This window comes from Taudactylus pleione, unplaced genomic scaffold (assembly GCF_031769625.1).
Source record: "Taudactylus pleione unplaced genomic scaffold, aTauple2 ptg000587l, whole genome shotgun sequence".
In the NCBI taxonomy this organism is placed as follows: Eukaryota; Metazoa; Chordata; class Amphibia; order Anura; family Myobatrachidae; genus Taudactylus; species Taudactylus pleione.
Window position 1 is genome coordinate 769,665 of NW_028284989.1, and position 27,367 is coordinate 797,031.

The window sequence follows — 27,367 nt, forward strand, 5'->3', positions numbered from 1 at the left end:
TCACTATTCTATATAACTGTTAGCAACCAACCATCTATTTAACTTAGTCAGTCATAAACAGTTGATTGTCTTCCAGAAGTCCTCACAGGACCACAGATACATGGACCTTCAAGAATAAAAACACCTGTTGTCCTGACTTGTGATCTGGAAACCTGCCCTGCTTGCTGGGACTACTGAGTACTAAAAGCTAATGGGGGAAATACATCAAACCCTCCAAAGAGTGGAGGAGAGGATAAGTAGACCATAGGAACCAATCAGCTTCTAACTATCATTTTGTAGAATGTATTTAATAAATGCTAGCTAGAAGCTGATTGGTTGCTATGGGAAACTCCTCCACTCTAGAAGGTGTGATACTTTCCCCCCCATGTCTGTTAAAGCACATTATACCAATGTGTAGCACAGAGTTTCCCAGACTTAGTTCTCAAGGCACAGATGGTATAATCGAACTGCCTGAGGTACTAATTAAGCCACCTGGGCTTAAGCGTGGATATCCTTAAACCCTGGACTGTTATAGGTGCCTTGAGAACCGAATTTGGGACCATTGTGTAGCATGATATCAAGAACTGTGCTTGTGTTTTTTTTATGAATGCTCCTTCTCTAAAGTACAGTATGGTCCTACTATTCAATAAATTTTAGATAGTAATAATACACAGGAAGTTACCGTATAATGTAATACAAAATAGCCTAAGCAGATATGTATCTGGTTCATTGGTGGTAGCAGACTTAAATATAGGAGCTTGACAAAATTCCAGGCCCAGAAATCAAAATGAGCAGATCCTCGGTAAAGATGTCTTCATTAACAGACACAGAAGCTATATTAACGTGATTCACCCAACTTAGTCACTGACCTTTTCTCCGGCGTCCTCCTCTGATCCAAGATGAGGTTTCCTTTTACATTCCGATGGCTCCACCTTGATAAGACGGTGTCTAGGAGACACTATGGTCAGTTGCAGCTCATCAAGCCTGGACTGGGATCCCGGTTCATGGTCCTTCTCCTCATAGGGGTCCTCAAAATCTAGGCTCTTCTGAGCCCTGTAGGCCCGGAGGATCTCACTTTCCGTGTAATCGGGCTTGGGAGGCTGTGGTGGAGACCTCTTACTCCCAAAATTTAAGTAATCCCTCAGCCACCGCGCCATTAGAAACCTGGCCTAGAGAAAGAAAGAGAGAAAGGGTGTCAGTAATATTGCATTTCAGAAAGCAAGTCCTGGCATTAGGCTCCCCACACAAACATATAGGTCGGATTCAGAAGTGGACACAGACACGGATTTTGGCGGTCATCCGTCTGCGACTTTATGCGAATGCCGCTACAAAGCCAGGCCCTTGTGTACAAGGACTGAGACACTCATTATGAGCATCTGTAGGTGGTGCAATACCGCATGGTGTGTCTCAGGGCCGTAGCTAGGGTAGTGCGGCCGGTGCCATCGCACAGGGCACCACAGGTTAGGGGGCGCTGTCTGGGCCTGCAAAATTTCTGTTTATTATCATTCTCACTTGTAGCTTCCTCTTATTTCATCCCCAGCATCTCCGGGCCTATCCTATCTCTTCCCTGGCCCTTCCCCATGAAGTCATTCCCCTTTTTTGGGTGCATTATGGGCCTAATTCAGACCCACTCGCGAACGCTGAGCGCTCGCAAGCGGGTCGATGGTGCCCAAGTGCGGAGGGAGCTCTGTCGTGCGCATGCACAAGACCCAAATAACGACGGACAAGCCGTCGCTATGGGTCTCGCACCAAAGGGGGCTTGCTGTCGATAGTGAGTGACAGCACGCCCCCTTTGGTGGGCATGCCGGGGGCGTGGCTGCCCAGACGGAGGCGTTCCCATGGGAACGCCTACCATCTGGGTCCGGCCCCACTGGCATCGCTAGTGATGTCAGTGGGAGTGTTTTTGGCTCTGATAGAGCCAAAAGCACTCCGGGCTTGCGCTAGACGAGACGCTACCACAAGGGTCTCGTCGCAAACCCGATGGTCGCGATAGTCTTGACCATCGCGACCATCTTTTTGGCCACTCGCATAAGCTGTGGGTGGTCACCCACAGCTATGCGAGCGGCCAGGGGGCCGCTCCAGTTTCAGCTAGGACGGCCCTGATTCAGAGCGAGCGCTCTTGTCAGAGCATCCGGCTCTGAATCAGGCCCTATGTCCCATTGAAAAATGAGGGGGGCACCAATGCTCTTTCTGGCACAGGGCACCAAAAAGTCTAGTTAGTCTAGTTCTGGTGTGTCTTTAGATGCCACCATCAAAACTTGTATCAGCCTTCAGCGCCACGCCCGGGACACTCCTATAACACTTCCATAAGATGACCTATATCTGTGGCTCTGTTTAACCACCACCCATCGCTTTCTAAGGCAATTCTGAAACTGTGTCTCAATCAGAACAGTGCAATTTATGTGTATACATTGTCTAGTTTGTATATCTGTGTGCACCTGAGTCTCTGACTCTGTATAGGAAGTGCTACAATGTAGCGGCCGCAGATTTCTCCATTCCAAGTTCCGTTGTGCTCCATATACAGACTCACACACAGATATACAGGTGTCACATATCACATTACTCAGCACAGTCTCCTATATACAGACTCAGGAGCACACAGATATACAGGTGTCACATATCACATTACTCAGCACAGTCTCCTATATACAGATTCAGGTGCACACAGATATACAGGTGTCACATATCACAGTAATCAGCACAGTTTCCTATATTCAGACTCAGGTGCACACAGATATACCGGTGTCACATATCACATTACTCATCACAGTCTCCTATATACAGATTCAGGTGCACACAGATATACAGGTGTCACATATCACAGTAATCAGCACAGTTTCCTATATTCAGACTCAGGTGCACACAGATATACAGGTGTCACATATCACATTACTCAGCACAGTCTCCTATATACAGACTCAGGAGCACACAGATATACAGGTGTCACATATCACATTAATCAGCACAGTCTCCTATATACAGACTCAGGTGCTCACAGATATACAGGTGTCACATATCACATTAATCAGCACAGTCTCCCATATACAGATTCACACACAGATATACAGGTGTCACATATCACATTACTCAGCACAGTCTCCCATATACAGACTCAGGTGCACACAGATATACAGGTGTCACATATCACATTACTCAGCACAGTCTCCTATATACAGACTCAGGAGCACACAGATATACAGGTGTCACATATCACATTACTCAGCACAGTCTCCTATATACAGACTCAGGAGCACACAGATATACAGGTGTCACATATCACATTACTCAGCACAGTCTCATATATACAGACTCAGGTGCACACAGATATACAGGTGTCACATATCACAGTAATCAGCACAGAATCCTATATACAGACTCAGGTGCACACAGATATACAGGTGTCACATATCACATTACTCAGCACAGTCTCCTATATACAGACTCAGGAGCACACAGATATACAGGTGTCACATATCACATTAATCAGCACAGTCTCCCATATACAGATTCACACACAGATATACAAGTGTCACATATCACATTACTCAGCACAGTCTCCTATATACAGACTCAGGTGCACACAGATATACAGGTGTCACATATCACATTAATCAGCGCAGTCTCCTATATACAGACTCAGGAGCACACAGACATACAGGTGTCACATATCACATTACTCAGCACAGTCTCCTATATACAGAGTCAGGTGCACACAGATATACAGGTGTCACATATCACATTACTCAGCACAGTCTCCTATATACAGACTCAGGTGCTCACAGATATACAGGTGTCACATATCACATTAATCAGCACAGTCTCCCATATACAGATTCACACACAGATATACAAGTGTCACATATCACATTACTCAGCACAGTTTCCTATATACAGACTCAGGAGCACACAGATATACAGGTGTCACATATCACATTACTCAGCACAGTCTCCTATATACAGACTCAGGTGCACACAGATATACATGTGTCACATATCACATTACTCAGCACAGTCTCCTATATACAGACTCAGGTGCACACATATATACAGGTGTCACATATCACATTACTCAGCACAGTCTCCTATGTACAGACTCAGGAGCACACAGATATACAAGTGTCACATATCACATTACTCAGCAAAGTCTCCCATATACAGACTCAGGAGCACACAGATATACAGGTGTCACATATCACATTACTCAGCACAGTCTCCTATATACAGACTCACACACAGATATACAAGTGTCACATATCACAGTAATCAGCATAGAATCCTATATACAGACTCAGGAGCACACAGATACAAGTGTCACATATCACATTACTCAGCACAGTCTCCTATATACAGACTCAGGTGCACACAGATATACAGGTGTCACATATCACATTACTCAGCACAGTCTCCTATATACAGACTCAGGTGCACACAGATATACAGGTGTCACATATCACATTACTCAGCACAGTCTCCCATATACAGACTCAGGTGTACACAGATATACAGGTGTCACATATCACATTACTCAGCACAGTCTCCTATATAGAGACTCAGGTGCACACAGATATACAGGTGTCACATATCACATTACTCAGCACAGTCTCCTATATACAGACTCAGGAGCACACAGATATACAGGTGTCACATATCACATTACTCAGCACAGTCTCCCATATACAGACTCAGGAGCACACAGATACAAGTGTCACATATCACATTACTCAGCACAGTCTCCTATATACAGACTCAGGTGCACACAGATATACAGGTGTCACATATCACATTATTCAGCGCAGTCTCCTATATACAGACTCAGGTGCACACAGATATACAGGTGTCACATATCACATTACTCAGCGCAGTCTCCTATATACAGACTCAGGTGCACACAGATATACAGGTGTCACATATCACATTACTCAGCACAGTCTCCTATATACAGACTCAGGTGCACACAGATATACAGGTGTCACATATCACATTAATCAGCACAGTCTCCCATATACAGATTCACACACAGATATACAAGTGTCACTTAGCACATTACTCAGCACAGTCTCCTATATACAGACTCAGGTGCACACAGATATACAAGTGTCACATATCACATTACTCAGCACAGTCTCCTATATACAGACTCAGGAGCACACAGATATACAGGTGTCACATATCACATTACTCAGCGCAGTCTGCTATATACAGACTCAGGTGCACACAGATATACAGGTGTCACATATCACAGTACTCAGCACAGTCTCCTATATACAGACTCAGGAGCACACAGATATACAGGTGTCACATATCACAGTACTCAGCACAGTCTCCTATATACAGACTCAGGTGCACACAGATATACAGGTGTCACATATCACATTAATCAGCGCAGTCTGCTGGTGCGTCTTAGGCGCATCGCATTGTGACTTAGATGCATCTTCGGCAAAAAAAGTCACCGGACGCTAGCAGAGTAGCACGGGACCTGGCGGCTCACTCACGCCAGGCAAGTCGCACTGCGTGTCATATTAAGGCTAGATGTATGAGGACACATCTGTGTATGTGTGTGTCAAACGTCCAACCTACGGCTCAATAACTCTTTTCCTCCTGGGTCCACCAATAATCCCAAACACGCCGCTACTTGATGTCCTTCTACCCTTGTTCAACGTCCAGCGAAATTTTGTTTGGGTGTGGAAATCACTTTAAAGTCTAAACAAGATCGTGAGCTGCAACACATTTATCTCACAACACATTCAGTTGAGGCCAGAATATTGTAGTCCGGTCTGATTACCGAAAAGTCAAAGGGTAGGTTACTTGTTTGTGGACATATAGACGCAATATGTTGAAGGCAAAAGAAATGGTAACAGGACATGAAATAATCTTTAGGTAATAAAAGTATTTTTCTATTGACAGATATATACATTACATCTCAGGTGTATTATACTACGCTAAAGCTGATTATCTAGATACAATAAAACTGCCTAAATGATCAATGAAGAGACTATGGAATATCTAGCCTTGTAGATCACTAGAAGATATAGACAATGTCATCTTGTGGTTACCTAGAAACAAAACATCTGGAAGAGAGAGCGTCCCACTTGAGTTTTATCAAGTGAATGATGTCGTACCGTGTCTGCGCACCATTAGTTGCATATGTAATCCCGACACACATGTAGTCAGTTAAATATCATGAGATCCGCACACAGGACCTCATTCGGAGACGGACGGATTTACAGAGCCGCACACAAACGTCTGCGCAATACCGTCCATCTAAAATTAAAACGCAGCAGGAGGTGTCAGACACCTCCTTGCTGCATCTGCGATCCCAGCGCTGCGATCGAGGTCTCAGTCTGGGATCACCATTGCGATTTCTTCTTTGGTCAGGCTGCGGGAGCTGAAGCTGGCCGGCTCCTGGTCAGGAATCTGTATTGTTCACCGACACAGACTCTGGCCTCGTCCATTCCAGGAACAATGACCAGGCACGCCCCCGCTCCGCCCCCAAACGTAGCAGCATGCTGACCCATGACTAGTGCAACTAAGAATCGCCATTACCTCCATCTCCGAATCAGGCCCTTATTGCTTTATGTATATATTAGCTTTTAATTGTTTATTTTTTGTTTTTATTATTATTATGTGGATGGGTATGAAACTGAATAAAATTACTGTTTGTACATATATATTTCCATATTTATGTTTTGTACCTAAATATTGACAGAAATTCAATGCAAAAAAATGTTCAGCTGGAGCAGCCATAGTCACATGCACCCCTCCCAACATTTCTAAATCAGGACCTGGGTCTTCCAACACGCGCAAAAATGGAGTGTGGCTTCGTTGCTGCACCAATTTGTGTGACGCTTTGGGGGCGTGATTCACGCCGCTGTCTTTCATCATGCTGGGGACGAGCCCCTAGCCTCCTCCCGACACTTATTATGCAGAACAGCGGTGCAGAGTGTCCCCCCAAACTCCCACGGGACACTGCGGCCCGCTGGAGGGACGGTGTATGAAAAGTGGGACTGTCACGCTGAAATTGGGACTGTTGGGAAGTATGGTCACACGCAACTACAAAACCGTGACGCATCTCGTGATTTTTCCGAGACTGCACATGCATCGCATGAAGCATTCACAGTGCTGATTCCAGTGATGACGGCAGCCACGGCTGCTAGAAAAACAGTGGGCTGAAGCCACGTGGATACTCGCATAGGTGGACAGATGCTCGCATTAGTATAAGGAAATACATTTAGCTGCCGCTGTATTCCGCACTTGCAGCAGCTTTGCTCTGTCTCAGCATCAGACGGAAGGTATGTCAGGAGAGGACATTAAACGGCAGGGCCAGCTCTAGGGGTGTTCAACCAGTGCGGTCGAACAGGGGCGCCACCCATAGAGGGCGCATCGCTCCCCAACATCCCGATTTCAGCGGGACAATACTGTCCGAAGTGGCCAACGGGTGGTCAAATCGGGAGGTTGGGGACCCCCACCGCCGCAGCCGTGCGGCGGTGCCGGACCTTGGAGTCAAAATGGATGTTGTGCGCATGCATGCGGCATCCATTCAGTGACTGGAGAGGGCTGGGGAAAGCCCAGCTAGTGAGGCTCCCCCGAGCCTGACTTTATTTGGAGGCGTGCCATGCGGGCACGCCTCCAAATAACGTCACGTAGGGGCATGGCCTATGGATATTAGGCCACGCCCCTGATGCTAGAGCGCACTGTAGAGAGGGTGCTCCGACCCCTGGAGCCGGCCCTGCGTAAACGGTAACTAAATTGTAAAATCTGTTTGATCCTGCAAGAAAAGTTCTGTTTTATAAAGTTAAAAAAATGTTTATATAATATTAACATAGTTTAATAAGAAAAAGAAAAATTTACAATTTTGGAAAAAATATTTGTCATTTAAGTGGTTAAAAGGCAAAAACCAACCTGGTCTTGCCTTTTCAATGATTGCCTCCTTAAAACATCACCCAGTCAAGTTGCAGACTATTACATTTGTCCCATCTGCGATGACCAGTATACACTAGACGATATGTCGTCTGATCCGGCCGGATCGGACAACATGACGGCAACATCGCCTCAATGTCACTGACAATGCGCACTCCCGCATTGCAGGGTCCGGCTGGCGACATCGTCAGCGAGGTCCATGCCGTGAAATCCAGCATGGCCCCCGCCATCGTGATGTGGCTAAAGACATCGGTCAGTGTGTATGCACTTGCCGGTGCCGAGACCCCCGCCGGGTCCTCTCGCACGACCGGTCGGCTGGCTGCACATCGTTAAATGTGTACCCAGCTTAAAGGCTCATACACACTAGAAGATATGCTCCATGAGTGATATCGTCAGTGTTTGCCCTTGAATTGCCGGCCAAAAGACATTGTGCATATACACTAAACAATATCGCTAACGATATCGTTCAGTGACGTCATCCTGCCACATCACCGAACAGGCAGTTCCTGACTATATCGTCCGATTGACCTGCATGTTCGGACGGCAGCAGACATCGTTATCGTCCCATGGCAGCGCGCATCATTGGACCATATGAATGATATATCGTTGAACGATATCGATGTCGTTCATATCATTCACTTTTATCGTCTAGTGTGTACGCAGCATAAGATACAGCATTCCATCCCTGGAGAAAAATATCCACCCAACAGCAGTGAAAGTATGTAGGCCCAGCGTCCCCGAGACTTCCAGCAGGTCCGGGGGCTGGAGAAGTGGCCATAGGAGGGGGGATGGCTGCGTTTATATGGTATCACGGGAGGCATACCTGGGCCTACAGAAGCCTGGGCCCGTGTAATACGTACTCGCACCCACCCTCTCGGCACTCCTGGGTAGGACTACAACCATCACAAAGCTCAATGTGCAGCTGCTGTAATGCCCTTTTGGACACAGGAGTCCAGAATGAGAGGAGTGACTATGTGCAAACAGGCAGATGGTTTGTGATCAGACAGCTGAAACCACGGAGGTTGGTCACAATGACTGATTGAGGCCTGAGGGAATAACTGAGGAGGTACTTCATTCATTGACACTATTTTTGTTTGTATGGAACCCATAAGGAAGGTTGTAATTAACCAAGCTGTCCATCTTTCAATCAGCAGTAATAGATCTCAGCTGACATGCCAGTTACTATCTAATTACTATTACACATGGTGCAGCATAGCTGGAGGCAGGGGGTGTGGGTCTTGTTCCCCTGCAGAAAAATCTAACACATTAATACCGCTTTTATACCTAAATTCTGGGTCTGACCCGAGGTTGGAACAGGGTTACAAACCGGATCAGACCCGGAATGTAGCCGGCGCCGAGTCGGCGCCGCTCACGCCGAAGTCGAACTGTAGTGACCCAGCTCTTCAAGCGTATAAGTGGACGCTTGGAGATAACGTCATCTCCAAGCGCCACTGAAGCCAGTCAATCGTCCGGCATGCGGCGTGCTCCATGTCATCGTGACCCGGATCGCGCCATTTACACTGCGGGGTTTCACGGGTCATTCCCGTGGTAAACCCTGCAAGTTACATGGGTTAGATTGCCGGTTCACTCCACCTGGGAATCCAACCCTGTCCCCTTTTACACCAATGAGCTCTCCGGGTTAACCCTGCAATAACCCGGGTTTTAGCTCTGGTGTAAAAAGGGTATGAATTAAATAGTGAAATAAATGAAAAAAACGAAATATATAATAAATATAAAAAACTAAAATAAAGCTGTCATCCCTCAACGTCTACCCCAGCTCATCAATTCTGTGTGACACAAACTTGTGTTTTATAGGGGTCACTGTCATACAAGTAATGTGACTATGAATGTGTCCCCCCCCCCAAACCATCCCCACAGTCGCCTGTCCAGGCTCTGAAATACGCCCATGGTCTGTCCAGAAAGTGGATTTGCCACCATAGTGATAACCAGACACAGCAAATTAAGGGCCCCATACATCTGCGATGAATTGCCGCGATCCTGCAACCCGGCATTGCAGGATCGCAGAAATCCAACATGTTGGATTTTCCTGATTTGACGATCGCGATCAAATAATGATCGTGATTGCCTAATCGGGGACATTTAACATGTCAAAATTCAGCGATCCTGCGACGGATCGCTGAACATCGATGGTGGAAACGCCGGCATTTCCCATCGCATCGCCGGATCGCAACAATTGGTCGCAGATGTATGGGCAGCTTTACTTAGGGTTATATTTCCTAAAGTGCAGGATTTTAGAAGTGTCGATCAGATTCTACTTATTATTTATCAAGCACCTTCTAGAGATAATAGCTAGGATCTAATTGGTTGCTATGGCCAAAATCTCCACATCTCAAAAACCCACACTTTAGTAATTATACCCCCCTAGTTTCTCTCCTAATGCTTTTAAAGTGCCATTGAAACATGTAAACACTTCTGGTGCGTCCTGTTCCTCAAAATGATCGATGATCTCTAATTAAAAGTGTATTTAAGCTGTGTACATATACAGAGGAATGCACTACACCACAATAGTCTGCCTGTGTATAGAAAGTGTCTGTTTCCTGTACAGTCACTTCATTTAAATAGTTCAAGCAGCATAATTTAATTACAACAACTTACTAGAAGTGGTCTAGTCCACAGAATTCCTGCCTTCAACCATAATGGCTGCATTTCAGTAATCCAGGTCTGATATGAATTCTTGTATTAAGATTTTGGGCACCGTGTACAAATTGTCACACGACTTGAGCCAGTTTTTATAGCTGTAAGTATCTGGTTGTTGCTGCCCCTCACATTGAGAGGCAGATCAGGGGCACTCCTGTGCCAGTGCCGTACACTAAGTGAACCCTGCCCACTTGAGCTGCACATGTATTTCAGGTTAGAGTTACACCTGAGGAGTGTCGTGTAGGCGTAATCTTTGCACCTACACAAAGTGCCATGCGAGTACTTATGTGTGGGTTAGTGGCGGCTTCAGAGGTGGGGCGGCAGCGCAGTCCAAAATTCATATAGGGGAGCCACACCAACTGCCACCCCAAACGCTGCCAAACATCGCCGTCCGACTTACTGGCAGTTGGTGTGACTCCCCTATTTAAATTTTGGACTGCGCTGCCGCCCCACCTCGGGAGCCACCACTGAGGCGAGATGTGCCCCAGCACAGTCACTATAAATACTTTATAAAGCTGTATTTCATGTGCATCTGTGTATATCTGCGCAGGTGCAATTTTGCAAACGTATGTGTGTGCTGTACAAAGGATGCACATGAATACACGGAATGCATTAACAACATTTCTCTGGTTTATACTCCATGGCGAGGCGATAAAACAGTCAGCATTTAAATAATAACCTGCAGCACAAAACAAGCATCTGAAAACCGCTTTGCACACACTCTAAGTCTACATACTATCAGGAGAAAAGCCTTTCTTCAGAGGAAAGGCTTCACCCGAACTATTAACGGGCTATCGCCAGTATAAGACTACGCTGGAGAAAAGTTCTGCAGGTTTCTAGGCCAAAAGCTCCTATTTAAAAAGGACAACAGCAGCACATGTATCGCCGCCGTCCTGCTTTCTCTATCGCCATCTTGGGATCATAACAGCAGAGGATATTAATATTAATAAATATGTTTATTTATTTACTAAATAATGCATTTTCTGTCATTGGAATGAGTATCACTCAACTAGTGTGGTGATGTCTTAATACTAATTGGCGGCGATCATAGGCGTCTTTATAATGGGTGCAAGGTGTGTGGTGCACACGGGCCCCTGGGTCCAGAGGGGCCGCACACCCTGCACCCATAGTTAATAAATACTTACCTCTCCACAGATTTCCGATGTGCTGCTCCGCAGCGCTGGACCGCCGCTGCACAGCAGCAAAAAATCACTGGGAAAATGGCGGCGGACATTTCCCCGGTGACCTGCACATGCGCAGAAAAGATGTCCCTGGGAAATAGGCGCCGACGCCATTTTCCCGGAGACCCGTTCATGCGCTGTAGATTCTGGCATGAAGCCAGTATCTTCCGCGTTCAGTGCGCCAACAGAGCATGAGGAACAAAAGGATGAAAAGAATTACGATTATTTTAATATATTTAATATAAGCTCTTACGAGCAGGGCCCTCTACCCTCTTGTGCTTCTCCTTACTTTGCTTTCATCTACTCCTTACTCTCCACTAGGGCACCTAATGGGGGGTATCCACTAAGCGATTTAAACAAGCGATTGCACGATAACGATGTCATTATCGTGCAATCGCTTGCAAATCGCGTATGCATCGTGCATGCATCAGGGATGTTTTGGACGGAAGCGATCCGCGATGCACGTGCCCGCGGGTCGCTTCCGACATCGCCCGTACATGCAGGTCAACCTGACGATCTCGTCAGGTTCAGCATGTGCGGGGATGAGGGGTGTGCCGGGACTGAACGAGTGAACGTTCAGTCCTAGCACATCACTAGCTATACAAACGACAGCACGATTGCAATGTCGCAATCATGCTCTCGTTTGTATATCGCTAAGTGGATACCCCCCATAACACTTGGGGGGTCTATTTACTAAGCTGTGTTAGGAGATAAAGTGAACAGTGATAAGGTAATCAGCCAATCAGCTCCTAACTGCCATTTTTCAAACACAGCCTGTGACATGGCAGTTAGGAGCTGAATGGCTGGTACCTTATCACCGTTCACTTTATCTCCTAACACAGCTTAGTAAATAGACCCCTTGGTTGCTTATGCTGTTGCTTATTTGGGTGTTATGGTCGCTAATGTAGCAATGTATATTATCCATGTCCTTGTCCTGCATTGTACTGTAAGTCACTGGTCATTGTTTATGTACTTTGTAAGGCTCTGAGGAACACTTGTGGAGCCATATAAATAAATAATAATAATAATAAACTGGAACAAAACATGTCTCTCAGCTTTGTGCTAGGTAAGTAAGGGAAAGCATGATAGGAGGATGAAACAGACTAATACAGAGAAAGGCTTACCCTGCCACCATGTGACACCCAAACTCAACTTCTGTGTTCTGGACCACTTCTAGACTAGTGCATGGTGACCAGCACACTGCTGGGGATGGAGACCTGTGACAAAATGAACAGAAATGAGTGACAATGGTAATCTGATGTAACTACCCCATCTTCCCATCTTTTTGCAGCAGCCTGTGGCAAGTAGTGATCAATCCTCCTAGGATGTGGAACTACAAGTCCCAGCAAGTCATCTGGGACAAGCCACGTGACGGCATGCTGGAGCATGCAGTGCAGCAAGAGCTGGGAAGTCACAGCCACAGGTTGGCCCCTTAAGCTGCACAGCCTGTAACCACTCGGTGTATTGTCCGCATCACACAAAGGATGAAGGGAGTGGGGGAGTAGTCGGAGGAGGGGTGCACGGAATGCAGGCAGGATCCCACTAACTCTCTGAAGTTGTGGCCCCCAGGATCAGAGGGAGCCCACTCCCACAGATAGCCCCGGTATCCCACTTGTAACTTCACCTGAGCAGGAGGACTGGTTCCCGTGCAGCAAATAAATCCAAGTAGCTTATTATTATTGTCCCTGTGGTTGGAGGATGGAGGAGGTGGCAGCAGCAGCAGATGAATAGAGGAGGGGCTGTCCTGGCTCCTTGTTACACTGGGGGGAGAGGAGAAAGTCTGTATCTGATTGAAGGAGCCTGCAGATTGCATTGCACACGGGGGGAGGTATTGGGGGAGAGACAGGAGGTGAGAGAAGGGGCCGGGGAGAAGCAGGAGCCTGAGGTGAGAGATGGGGAGAGGTATGAGGCGAGAGATGGGAAGAGGCATGAGATGGGAAGAGGCAGGAGGCGAGAGATGGGGAGAGGCAGGAGGCGAGAGATGGGGAGAGGCAGGAGGCGAGAGATGGGAAGAGGCAGGAGGCGAGAGATGGGAAGAGGTTTGAGGTGAGAGATGGGAAGAGGCATGAGGTGAGAGATGGGGAGAGGCAGGAGATGAGAGATGGGAAGAGGCAGTAGGCGAGAGATGGGGAGAGGCAGGAGGCGAGAGATGGGAAGAGGCAGGAGGCGAGAGATGGGAAGAGGTATGAGGCGAGAGATGGGAAGAGACAGGAGGTGAGATGGGAAGAGGCATGAGGCGAGAGATGGGAAGAGGCAGGAGGTGAGAGATGGGAAAGGCAGGAGGTGAGAGATGGGAAGAGACAGGAGGTGAGAGATGGGAAGAGACAGGAGGTGAGAGATGGGAAGAGGCAGGAGGCGAGAGATGGGAAGAGGCAGGAGGTGAGAGATGGGGAGCGGCAGGAGGTGAGAGATGGGAAGAGGCAGGATGTGAGAGATGGAGAAGAGTTAGGAAGTGAGAGATGGGGAGAGGCAGGAGATAGGGGACAAAACAGGAAGTGAGATGAGGGGAAGGCAGGAGGTGAGAAATGGGGTAGAGACAGGGGAGAGGCAGGAGAAGGGGAGAGGCTGGAGGTGAGAGATGGGCATGAGTTGGGAGGTGAGAAAAGGGAGAGGAAGGAGGTGAGAGATGGGGGAGACAGGAGGCAAGAGATAGGGGACAAAACAGTAGGTGAGATGGGGTAGAGACAGGTAAGGGATGGGGAGATGAAGGAGGTGATAGATGGGGAGAGGCAGGAGGTGATAGATGGGGGAGACGCAGGAGGTAAGAGATGGGCAGAGGCCTGAGATGAGATATGGGAAGAGGCAGGAGGTGAGAGATGGGTAGAGGCAGGAGGTGGTAAATGGGGGAGAAGCAGGAGGTCAGAGATGGGGAAGAGTTAGGAAGTGAGATGGGGAGATGCAGGAGACAAGAGATAGGGGACAAAACAGGAGCTGAGAAATGGGGTAGAGACAGGTGAGCGATGGGGATAGGCAGGAGAAGGTGAGAGATGGGGAGAGGTAGGAGAAGGTGAGCGATGGGTAGAGGCAGTAGAAGTGAGAGATGGGGAGAGACAGGAGAAGGTGAGAGATGGGGAGAGGCAGGAGAAGGTGAGAGATGGGGAGAGGCAGGAGAAGGTGAGCGATGGGTAGAGGCAGTAGAAGTGAGAGATGGGGAGAGACAGGAGAAGGTGAGAGATGGGAAGAGGCAGGAGAAGGTGAGAGATGGGGAGAGGCAGGAGAAGGTGAGGGATGGGGAGAGGCAGAAGGTGAGAGATGGGGAGAGGCAGGAGAAGGTGAGAGATGGGGAGAGGCAGGAGAAGGTGAGCGATGGGTAGAGGCAGGAGAAGGTGAGAGATGGGGAGAGACAGGAGAAGGTGAGAGATGGAGAGAGGCAGGAGAAGGTGAGAGATGGGGAGAGGCAGGAGAAGGTGAGGGATGGGGAGAGGCAGAAGGTGAGAGATGGGGAGAGGCAGGAGAAGGTGAGGGATGGGGAGAGGCAGGAGAAGGTGAGCGATGGGGAGAGGCAGGAGAAGGTGAGAGATGGAGAGAGGCAGGAGAAGGTGAGAGATGGAGAGAGGCAGGAGAAGGTGAGAGATGGAGAGAGGCAGGAGAAGGTGAGAGATGGAGAGAGGCAGGAGAAGGTGAGAGATGGGGAGAGGCAGGAGGAGGTGAGAGATGGAGAGAGACAGGAGAAGGTGAGAGATGGAGAGAGGCAGGAGAAGGTGAGGGATGGGGAGAGGCAGGAGAAGGTGAGGGATGGGGAGAGGCAGAAGGTGAGAGATGGGGAGAGGCAGGAGGAGGTGAGAGATGAAGAGAGACAGGAGAAGGTGAGTGATGGGGACAGGCAGGAGAAGGTGAGAGATGGAGAGAGACAGGAGAAGGTGAGAGATGGAGAGAGACAGGAGAAGGTGATAGATGGAGAGAGGCAGGAGAAGGTGAGAGATGGAGAGAGGCAGGAGAAGGTGAGAGATGTAGAGAGGCAGGAGAAGGTGAGAGATGGAGAGAGGCAGGAGAAGGTGAGAGATGGGGAGAGGCAGGAGAAGGTGAGAGATGGGGAGAGGCAGGAGAAGGTGAGAGATGGAGAGAGGCAGGAGGAGGTGAGAGATGGGGAGAGGCAGGAGAAGGTGAGAGATGGAGAGAGAATGCTTGCTTGCCGGGACAGTGCTTCCAAAAGTAATCTGTTCCACTTCCAGCCATGCACTTTCCCTATTGTGAGGCCTATCAGCGAACTTTATAGATGCCCGTAGCAATGGCAGAGGGATCCAAAGAGCCCTCTAAGGTGATAGTGTAGCCCATAGGATAAAATAACTTGCACAATCTGGAGATGGAGGGCCTGATTCAGCAAGGAACGTAAGTGCTAAGACGCACGCACCCAGCCACTGCAAAAACATGCAAATGAATGCGATCGCAATGCCTCCGCAGCACAATACTCAGACGGCCAGCACTACATGAAGCCGCCCCCTTCCCTTTACTCACATCTGTAATACTTAGCAAGACTGTGAAAACATCGGTACAATCGAGAACCATCGGACCCATGCGCAATATAGTGGTTGACCTGACCTCACTCAGGAATTGCTAAACTTCCTGCACTCAGTGAGTGCTCAGGCTGCGTATGGGTTCTCAGTGGATAATTCATTCACACCTCTGACACGCCTGCGTTCACTAGACCACCCCCCCTGTCACCACCCACAAACTGCACTTCCCGTCACTTTCCGATGGGTCTGCGTACACACTGCGATTGCAGATCCGATCGCAGTGCCTGGTTAGCGCACTGCTACTTATACGCAGATTGCGAAATTCGTCCGACTGCGTCTTAGCACTTGCGTTCCTTGCTGAATCAGGCCTGGAGTTAGCTAATGGGGACAAGCCCCAAAGAGCTAATATTGATAGTTGATTAATTGGACCAGACCACAGTCCCTATTGAAAAAAATGGGTACTGCGATCTGCAGCATAACTTTGTGTAACACATGAGATATCTCCTGCTATGAGCCTTTGATAAATAGGCTAGTTCAGTGGTTCCCTGGTGTGCCCTGGGGCACTTGCAGGGGTGCCACATGTTGGTGGTCCAACACCAAATCAATTTATTTATGGTCAATGTGGCTGCACAATTTACTTCAAAATGTTGCTAACTTCCTCAATAAAAAAAAGGTTTTGGCCTAAGGGTGCCATGAAAAAAATGTTGATAGGACAGGGGTGGGGAACTGTTTTTCTGCTGAGGGACATTTTGATATCTATAACATTATTTGCAGTGGCGGTGCAGGACACACCCCCGTCTGTGTGATGTCACATGGGGCGGGGCCACAATCTCCGGTGATTACAGCACTGCCCGGAGCTTCCTGAGGATGCTCCGAGGAGCTGTAAGGGCAGCGGTGTGACCGTCTGAAGCATCCTAAGGACGCACCAGGCGGCACTGCTGCATACATTCTGGGCCTGATTCAGAGCCGCTCGCACGATGTGTATGCAAATTGCGTAGGCAGTGCTGTCGCACAGCAATGCATTAGCACGCCCAGTATTTCTTAGAGAGCGATCACATAGTGTATGCAGACGCCCACCAGCCTGTTTTAAGACGCCCACTTGTGCACGTCATGTCCAGGAAGTGTATGCAACCATCGGTACATCGGATGCTATTGCAGCGTTTGAAGTTGACCATACCCTGCCGCAAGCACTGCGAGCACTTCAGTGTAGAAACAAGCCAGGTGACGTGTACTATGATGCTGTCTTATAATTATGCACACCTCTAACACGCCGCTGAGATACTCAGTCACACCTGCATTTGTACCTCCACTCCCCCGTTTTTAATGACCAGCCCCTGTTACCACCTACAAACAGCTTCCCTTGTCAGTCTGCTGGGCTGTCTATGTGCAGCGAGCGAGTGCATTGTGAACTTTCGCTATGTTATGCGCATGCGTACTGCGATGCATACACACTGAGGACCTCATTCAGAGTCGGTCGTTGCGGCCGCACGGTCGTACGCCACCGATGTTCGCTAAACTGCGCATGCGTAAAGTTCGCAATGCGCGTACGCAAACTAGCTCTTACGATCAGAAATGTCTCTCTCCTTCAACACAGCCAGGTCGTTAGTTTGAGTGACAGAATAAACCGTTTGTGGGTGGTAACAGGGGAAGGTGCTTGTGAACGGGGGAGTGGAGATCCGAACGCAGGCGTGCCTGACTATGCGAACGGCGTTTTATGGGAGTGCATAATTAACAAAGTAGTGTCATAGCACATGTGACATGGGAGGTTTTTACACTGACATGATCGTAGTGCTTAAAAGAGGGTATGGACAACCTTAAGATCTACGACCAGTTTCGATGGTTCCCGATGGTCTCCGGGCATATAATCCTTATATGCCCGGAGATGACGTGTAATGCGTACGAGAAGGGGGCGTATTTTTTGGTCTTACGGCCGCATCCTCCCCTTGGTCGTCCAGCTACCGATCCGATATTAAGGACGCAACTTGCGAGTGCATCATTTGCATATCCGGACCCTTTTCCCTTACGACCTTGCGGCCGCAACGACCGACTCTGAATGAGGTCCTGAATACCATCGGCAGCAGCGAGAGTATGCATCTTAGTGAGCAGGTCTGAATGAGCTCCTCTGTCTGCAGGGTGCCATTCTAAAAGCTCAGAGGGCCAGAACAAATGATTCCGCGGGCCTTATACGGCCCCCAGGCCTGAGGTTCCCCTTCTATGCTCTAGGGTGACTTGATTCAAGATAGTTTGGGAACCACTGGGCTAGTTACATAAATCATGTAGAGACCACCATTTCTGCATGATTTTAGGGGAAATAAGGTTAATAAATAGGATCCATTAAGCTCAAACAGCGGTATATGGTAAAACAGTCAGTAGGCTCCTATTCATGTCTACTAACCCTGCTAAGGCAGACAAGCTTAGTTAATCCAACTATGGGCCTGGTTTGTGTACAACTCTGATGTTTGAAAATCTGCGATTGTGCAAGACCTGTACTGCCCATGCGCAGATCTCCTCTGCAAACTCATATACGGTGTCTGGGCGCCGCCGCCTGATTGACAGGCTGCGGCCGTTTGGGGGTGGCCTCAGGCACGTCCTTGTACGCAACTTCACTGGCTTCAGCTGAGTGAAAACACCTGAAAGTTAGTCAGATGACCGATGGTCACACAGAGTGATCCGACCCGATACACAAGACGCCCCCTACTACATTAGCGTACAAATTAGCAGCGGCTGTGTAATAGCGTGCAGTCAGGCTCGAAACTGTACCTCTGAATTCTGCAAAAAGAAACTGAACTAGGAATTCCAGTATACGCAAGAAACATATATTAAACTAGCTGAAGTACCTGACGTTGCTCTGGTTTAAGTCTTCAAGTTATTACGTTTTATTATGTGACGTTGTGCAAATCCATCCAGTGGAAGGCCCAGGACAGGCTCACCGGGTCAAAGTTCTGGCCAGCAACCCAGGATCAAAGCTCTGGCCAGCATCCATCCAGTGGAAGGCTCAGAACAGGCTCCCCAGGTCAAAGTTCTGTCAAGCATAGAACAACGGGAGGTCCAACCGGGACCTCAACCCCCTAGTAAGTTTTCTGGGATCCAGTGTTAGTTACCGCTCCGTGAAGTTTTTGTCCAAATTATGTGATGTCATCCAAATCCATGCAGTGGAAGGCCCAAAACAGGCTTCCAAAGTTCTGCTCGGTGGGAGGTCCAACCAAGACCTTCACCCCCCTAAAACCTGGCCAGGATCCAACTGGACCACCTCGCGTTGGTTTCATCGAATCTGTGCAGGGTGTCCGAATGCAGAACCGCACAAACTAACAACAAAAAAACACCATTGAATTTTATATATAAGATGTATTTTCTACAATTGTGTTGCTCTGTACTTGATCACTATAAATGTGTGACAGCATGGTGGCGCAGAGGTTAGCATTACTGCCTCACAGCACTCAGGTTATGAGTTCAATTTCCAAACAGGGTCCATCTGTGTGGAGTTTGTGTGTTCTCACCATGCTGGCAAGGGTTTCCTCCGCGTTCTCTGGTTTCCTCCCACGCCCCAAAAACGTACACAAATTTCCTCTGCACAGTGCTGCAAAAATGGTGGTCCTGTACAACTAAATGATAATAATAGCAATATAATGCCACAACATGTGCAAAAGACAGGCATGCCCCTTATGGTGACACAGTGGCATATAGGGCAAAGGTGCGCCACTTGCAGTGGGTATGCTATTTGCACTCCTATTTTTCTTGTCTAATGCCATACTTGCCGACATTCAGCTCCCTCCTTCCGGGAGGGGGCTGAATGTCAGCTTACAGCGGGGGGCGTGGCCGCACGATAATGTTGTGGGGCGTGACCAGTGTGGGCCGGGGGCGTGGCCGCGAGATCGCGTCAACACGGCTCTGCCCTCTCTTCCTAATTCCGGAGAAAACGGCATTGTAAAGCGGGGGGCGGGGCCACGATGACGCAATTCAGTGCGAATCGCGTCACCGGGCTCCCCCGCTGCGGGGGTTTTGCTAGTAACTCTGCGGTGGGGGGGGGGGGTAGGGAGGGATGGTGGCTTGCAGAAGGCTTGCCTGCCTTCCCGGGGTAATCGGGAGGCTCCCGGCCACATTGGGAGGGTAGGCAAGCCTGTCTAATGCACACAGTAGTTACATATCCTCGGAGGTGGTGGAAACAAAGCCTCAGCCTATACTTTCAATAGGATGTTTTTATACATGCCACTACATGAAAACCTGTTTCTAGGCACATTTCAAACAGAAGTTCTAATGTTGTATTAAGGTGCCCCTTTTACTATCTTGTTCTGGGGCTGCAACATGCAGATATTTGTCCTGGGGCTCTGCTCAAAGTCAAGTGAGATCACTAGCACATGATGAAGACCCACTGTATGTAGCTACTAGTGAGAATTAGGCAAACTTCACTTGTTATGGAATTCTAGATCTTTGCACTCACTATCATTGATTGAGAAAACATGCTGGGCCTTGTAGTTTCACAACACCTAGACAGTGTACATTTGTTATAGAGCGAAAGACGTGGCATGGCAAATGATGGACAGGGATTGCTGAAATTCCGTAACAGCTGGGATTACATATTGTCCACGCCTGTGGATGTCACCACCCTTAAGGGGTATATTTACTAAGGTGCGGGTTTTTATTGGAGATGTTACCCATAGCAACCAATCAGATTCTACTTTTATCTAGCACCTTCTAAAAGATAATAGCTAGAATCTGAGGGGTTGCTATGGGCCACATCTCCAATTCTAAAAACCCGCACTTTAGTAAATATAAATATACCCCTTAGTCCCCATCACCACATCCCACTCTACACTGAGCTATTCATGGAGAAGCAGCAGGAGCTCTACTACAGAAGGGCCCTTGTACAAGTGTGCCTGGCACTGTACTCTGAAGGAAATAAAAAACCTTAGTGAATGAATCCCCAAATGGGTTGGGGTCCCTGGGCATTTGCCTTTCCCAAACTCCTGCAGCTGGCACACTTAGGTGGCTCCTCTGTTTCATGTGTGGTAATGCTCTGTGCGTGGTAATGCTCTGTGCATAGTAATGCTCTGTGCGTGGTAATGCTCTGTGCGTGGTAATGCTCTGTGCCTGGTAATGCTCTGTGCCTGGTAATGCTCTGTGCCTGGTAATGCTCTGTGCGTGGTAATGCTCTGTGCGTGGTAATGCTCTGTGCATGAAGATGGAAGGAAGTTCTCCTGTTGTCTCATGACGTCTCCTTACATTACATAAATGCAGTAGGTGCAATGCTACATCTGCGCCTTAAATTAAGTATAGAGAATATTGTAAAATCATCCTATGGGGGCAATTCAATTAATTTGTGGGAATTTAGCTCCCGGGGTATTCAATTACCTCCCGTGACTAGCACTGAGGCTGCACTTATCGCAGGTTTCTGCTCGCACCCTCCTGAAGTGTGAGCAGAAATCCGCATTAAGAGGGATTCAGGGCTAGTTGCCACCTGGCAGCTGCAGCCACCCATTTGAGCTGCCAAGCCTGGCACATCGGGCAGACGCACCCGGCATTTAGCCCGGGAGCTGCAGCTTAACACAACTAATCCCAGGCATTCTCGCGGGAAAAACTGGATGTCGCGGGAAGTAATTGCATAGATCCCTCCGGGCACTGCGCCTGGGAGCTATATTACTGCAAATGTATTGGATCGCCCCATATCTTTCCTAAAAAATCTACATTAATCTATAAGTTGCTAAAGAAAGCCATGTCTGTCCCAAATGGTATACAGTCGGGATGCCGATGGTCACTCTAAATGCCGTCTGTCGGCATCCCAACTGTCTAATCCCGGCAAGGGTCTAATGACAGGCGTTGAAATCCCGATGCCTGTCATTTTACCTACACCGGGAGCCCGACGCCCGGCATACCGATCGAAAGTCAGGTTAGGGGCTCCCCGGGGGGGACTTCGGGTTAGGCACTTAGAGGGGGGTTAGGATTAGGCACTTAGAGGGGGAGGTTAGGGTTAGGCACCACTAAGGGAGGGTTAGGTTAAGGAATTAAGGCCCTCATTCAGAGCCGCTCGTTAGCGGCAGTACGCTCGTTACGAGCGATGTTTGCACATCTGCGCATGCGTACGGTTTTTAGTACGCATGCGCGAACCAGTCAGTGCGGCCGAAAATCGTTGGTACGCAATATAGCGAGTGCCTGCTATTTTGAGTGACAGAATGAGGCGTATGTGGGTGGTAACAGGGGAAGGTGCTTGAAAACGGGGGAGTGGAATTCTAACGCAGGCGTGCTTAAAGGTCAAAATGGGCATTTTAAGGGAGTGCATAATTAATACAGCAGCGTCATTGACCACGTCACTGGGTTATTTTATAGCCAGAACTGCTCGCAAATTTGTGGTAGCAAACACCAACCACAAGAATAGCGAGCAGTTCATACGCTGCTCGATGTACTCGATTAATCTAATAAATAGCGGACATGACGTAGGATGCGAGCGGCCAGGGGGCGTTTTTAACAAATAAACGAGCGTATGTTTTGCTCGCTCGTTCAGACTTAGAGGTGTGAACAGACTGCAATGTGCGTACGGATCATTTGAATAGCCACCCCTTGTTTTTAAACGAGCGACCACAAATAGCGAACGGCTCTGAATGAGGGCCTAGGTTAGCTGTACCTTAATTAGCAGTCAGGATCTTCACCAGTGTTGGGCTTCCACTGTCGGGATTTGAACCGCCGGCCATGCCATCATACTGATTCCGTCCCAAATAAACAGTGCCAAACTCACTGGGATAAGCAAAGAGCTTTAATAAATTATACTTCATTTAACGTGATCTGGTCACAAGGGTATAAAATATCACTGGTGCTGAAGAGGTTGATGTCACTGTTACAATCCCCAGCCTGAGGGACATGGAGAGTACAGCAACCAGGAGGCTCGTTTAGTATCTCGGTAACGGTAGACACCCTGGGGAAGAAGCTCTGATTTTCTGCTGGGTAGGTGCGAGAGGAGTATTAATAGTTATGTAGAATTAGAAAGGAAAACTGCAGTTCTTCTTATTTACTGTAGTAATTGGTGTCGCCCCAAACAAACATCTTCAGATGTTTCAAACCTTATAAAGAATGAAGACGTTGCCCATAGCAACCCAGAGCTGTAACCGGGCTTAACTGTGCCTTCATCGCTTCTTGCACTGAAAACAAAAGACTCAATTTATGGAAGAATTGTAAAAGGATGTTATATGGGGTATTTAAACCCTGTTCTGAAGCTTAAACAGCGTAAGACTTAAGTGTTACTGATACATAGGATGTGGTACCCACACTTCTGTGAATTTGCACTAGGGGTGTCTTATTTGTTTTTTTTATCCATGGCTTATAATTGAACGCCTATTTGTAGTAATATCTGATTTGTACGTGTATCAATTTGGGGAGTGAGGCAGAACCTTCTTCCTTCCTTCATTGGTTGAACTTAGGACCTCATTCAGACCCTCTAGCAAGCGCCTATGCTCTCGCAAGCGGGTCGATGGTGAGGCCCTGCGCAAGCGCAGCGGCCGCAGTGCGCGTGCGCAAGCCCCGCAGCGAGTGACAAATTCACTCGCTCCGGGGCTCGCTGGAAAAGGGGCGGCTGTCGATGTTGGTCGACAGCTCGCCCCGTTTTGTAGGCGGGTGGCTCGACAAACAGAGGCGTTCCTGAAGGAACGCCTGCCATTTGTAGGCGGCCCTACTGACATCAGCAGGGATGTCAGTAGGAAGCTTCCTGCTCTGTTAGAGGGATACGAGACCCGACCCCAAGGGTCTCGTCGCAAGCCCCGATGGTCTCGACCATCACTGGTAACTCGCTAAAGCTGTGGGTGGTCACCCACAGCTTAGCGAGCGGCCAGGAGGCCGGATTTTAAAGTAGCGGCCACTCTCATTCAGAGCGAGCGCTCGCATTTTGCGAGCGGCTCTGAATGAGGTCCTTAGTGCGCATATTGACAGATTAACTATATTGAGTTGTATCTAACACCGTCTAGAAGATAATAGCTAGAATCTGACTGGTTGCTATGGGCAACATCTCCAATTCTAAAAACCCGCACTTTAGTAAATATACCCCTATGTGTAATTTAGAAAAGTGCCATCAGTGTATACATCTGGAGTAAGCACAGGCACTTTATTGGTTGTACTGGTGATGATCCATAGTGCATCTCTGGAGTTTTAAGAGACTTTAATTATAACATCTCCCATTTCAGAATCCTTTATGATATGATAATGAGCATCTGCACTTTATTCAATCAGTTTGCACATTTTGGTTGGCTGGATGCGCCCTCTGAGGTGCCAAGGAAAATTAGCAAAGTTGGCGTAACAAACAGTAATGTGTGCAGACATACGCTGTAGTGATGTCCAGTTGTACAGTGCGCAGAATTTAATTTCCCCTGTAGAATCTGACGGATTACTGAGGCTATCACCACTGATTTCTTCTTTTACCAGTATTCATCACTGTTGGGAATTGCAATGAATGATAATCTGGCCAGCCACACATTACACTATTGACAATTAAAATAACAACCCTCAATATTATTGTTTATTGGCAAAGATTTGAATATTTTGTTGCTATTTTTTTATCCATTGACCAAACCGAACATCAACATGTTTTCAGTTTTCTTCGTGCAGGATTTCAGGCACAGAGAGAATCCACTGTAGCAGTCAATGTCTTGGGTAATATATCCACAGGACGATTGTCTTCCTTGTAGATGGAGAATGCTTTGCCATCCATATCTGTGTAGGAAGAAGACCATAGCTCATAAGTGTCAGATAAATAATATCACCATCATACAAGTAAGAGGATTCAATAACTGTGTCGCTGCTTGTGCCGAGAATTGTTCTTGGGCTCCTGTCTGATCCCTAGGAGACAGCTAAGTGGACTTTGCAACTGATACTCTAAAGCAATTAGAAGCATCTGTAGCTAAGGGCTTGGCCAAAGTTGTAGTCCTTCGACGTAGCCCTGAGTTTACCCAATAGCCAACCAAGGAATGTTGAGGTGAGAGATAACAGGAGAGACATAGAGCAAAATTTACTAAGAATCATGTTTGACTTCTAACTGAAGGCACTGGACATTGCAGCAAGTTTATAAGCTCAAAATCATGGATTTACTAAGTTGTATATTTGACTGTCTATTTAGACCCGATGGTGATACTTATCGGTTTGTGCCGTGTCTGTAGATTTAGTCGGATTGTCCCGTTTACAATCGACTTCACAAATCAATAGACACTATGGAAACCGATCGTTTTCCTATTGGTCAAAGGCATCACATGCTACTGTGTCATCACAAGTCTCTTTTTAAAAACGCCCCAAATCATCAGAACACATGCATTATAGCCTGGGGCATATTAAGAGAGGAGGGGGCCTGCGTTCACTTCCCGTCCGGGGCGAACTCCTCTCTCCCCGGCTGCCGTCGGCAAACTGACAGCTGCGGTAGACTCCGGACACTAGAGTATGCCTGGAGTCTACTGCGCTTGCGCAAGTCACTGGTAAAATGGCGCAGCAGCCATTTTCCCGTTGATTTCCTTCTGCGCATGCGCAAAACGCCGGGAAAATGTCCGCGGCGGCCATTTTCCAGGCATCTTCTGCAGCGCTACTCTGTGGGACATCGGAGAGGTAAGTATAAAATGTAAAAAAAAAGTATGGGTGCAAGGTGTGCGGTGCAGGCCCCCCTGGACTCAGGGGCCCGTGTGCACCGCACATCCTGCACCCGTTATAAATATGCCCCTGACTGTAGTGGCTTTTGGTGGCAGATGGCTGCATTTGTGCAGAGGAGGGAATTAGTAGCTGGATCTTGGTGCGTGTGGCAGATTTCTGTGTTTGGTGAGTGTTTCTGAAAGTAGTCTTATGTAGTGATCTGTTGTTTTGTGTCTTTTTACAGTTTGTCTATTTGTTTTTTTTTTGTCTTGTCAGTGTTTGTGTGTGTCTGGGCTGTGCGTGTGAAGAGTGTGTGTTTAGTACTAGTGTAGGTTTTATTTAGCTTATTTCATCTGTGTTAAGTGTTAGTTTGTGTTATGGAGGGTGAGACATAGCAACATCAACATTGTTCATATAACAGAAATATATACCTCCAAAGTTGTTTTTTCAGCAATAGTTTTTGAGCAAATGATATAGATCCCCAGAGTGATGCTCAACATTCACCTACAGTAGAGGCAGATTGTGGACCTGTGGAAGCAGAAGAAGAGGTCATCGTGCTGAAGTTTTCCCCACAAAGGCCGGGTACACACCTACACGATAACTGCTTGATTTGGCCAAATCGGAACAACAAATTGGGCATATAGTGCATGCCCAATTTGAGCACTCCCGCGATATTGTGTGATTGGCCGGGCAGCACGGCCAATCACACGATATCGCATACGAGGCTGTACATACTGACAAAGGAAGGAACAATGATTGTTCTGTCGTTCATCAAATCTTTTACATGTGAACAGGCAATCATGCGATGTCCAGGGTGAAGGCAAATCGCCCTGAACATCTGCACAATTGCCAGTCGTTCAGGTGTGTACCCACCCACCAATGCTCCTATCCTCAACCAGTCCAGAGATAGAAAAGCCACCTCCCACTCCTGGAGCCAATGGCTGCATTCCAGGACAGGCATATGGCTCTAACACATACTGTCTGGCCTCAATGCATCTGTCATGCAACTTTGTGCAAGTGTGGAGAATGTAAATGTTACACAAAATCGAATTTTTGAGACAAATAAACATAAGCAGGAAAGCTACCTGGATGCGTGAGTCTTGTCCATCAAACCTGATTAGATGGTTCTGGAGACTGGCTTTCCTAGCGCCTATTGGCCAAGCGGTTCATGGGAGCGTGACTGCAGGAATCTGGTTGGTGGATGCAGGCATGTGAGTAAATCCAAGATGGTGGTACCCATGCTCCACTGCTGCCAGAAACTCCCCACATGCAGATGTGCCAGCACAGGTCTCAGGGATGCCCGATGCGAACAGGAGTAGTACAGATGGAAGTCACATGACACCGCTGGACCCGGTAATGGGGGCTAAGACCACCACGTGTGACATAAGTCATGGAGTCTCAGCTTTTCTGTCCAACCTGTAAAACACAGTAAATGACAGATATTTTTACAACAAAATATCTATTTATTTTGACAAATCCTTTTCAGCTCCCCCTCCTCTACAATATCATAAGCATGTTATTAATTCTGCATAGACACTTGTTTTTTACCATCACAAAGTATGTTACTGTCATTATAACTAGGGATGTGCA

The 27,367-nt window shown here is 47.9% G+C and overlaps 1 protein-coding gene across 2 annotated transcripts in view; it reads right to left on the reverse strand.

Moving 5' to 3' along the window:
• The window catches only part of LOC148481238 (SH2 domain-containing adapter protein D-like), a 34,404-nt gene extending 20,990 nt beyond the window's left edge, over positions 1-13,414 (reverse strand). The window contains exons 1-3 of one of the 2 annotated variants that reach the window (XM_088453775.1): positions 13,360-13,414; positions 12,860-12,952; positions 849-1,148 (exon numbers count right to left, since the gene is read on the reverse strand). In XM_088453775.1, coding sequence (XP_088309901.1) covers positions 849-1,136 — 288 coding nt within the window. In that variant the 5' untranslated portion in view covers positions 1,137-1,148; positions 12,860-12,952; positions 13,360-13,414. The other variant, XM_088453776.1, reaches the window with a different exon arrangement.
• Between the last annotated feature and the right edge of the window lie 13,953 nt (positions 13,415-27,367).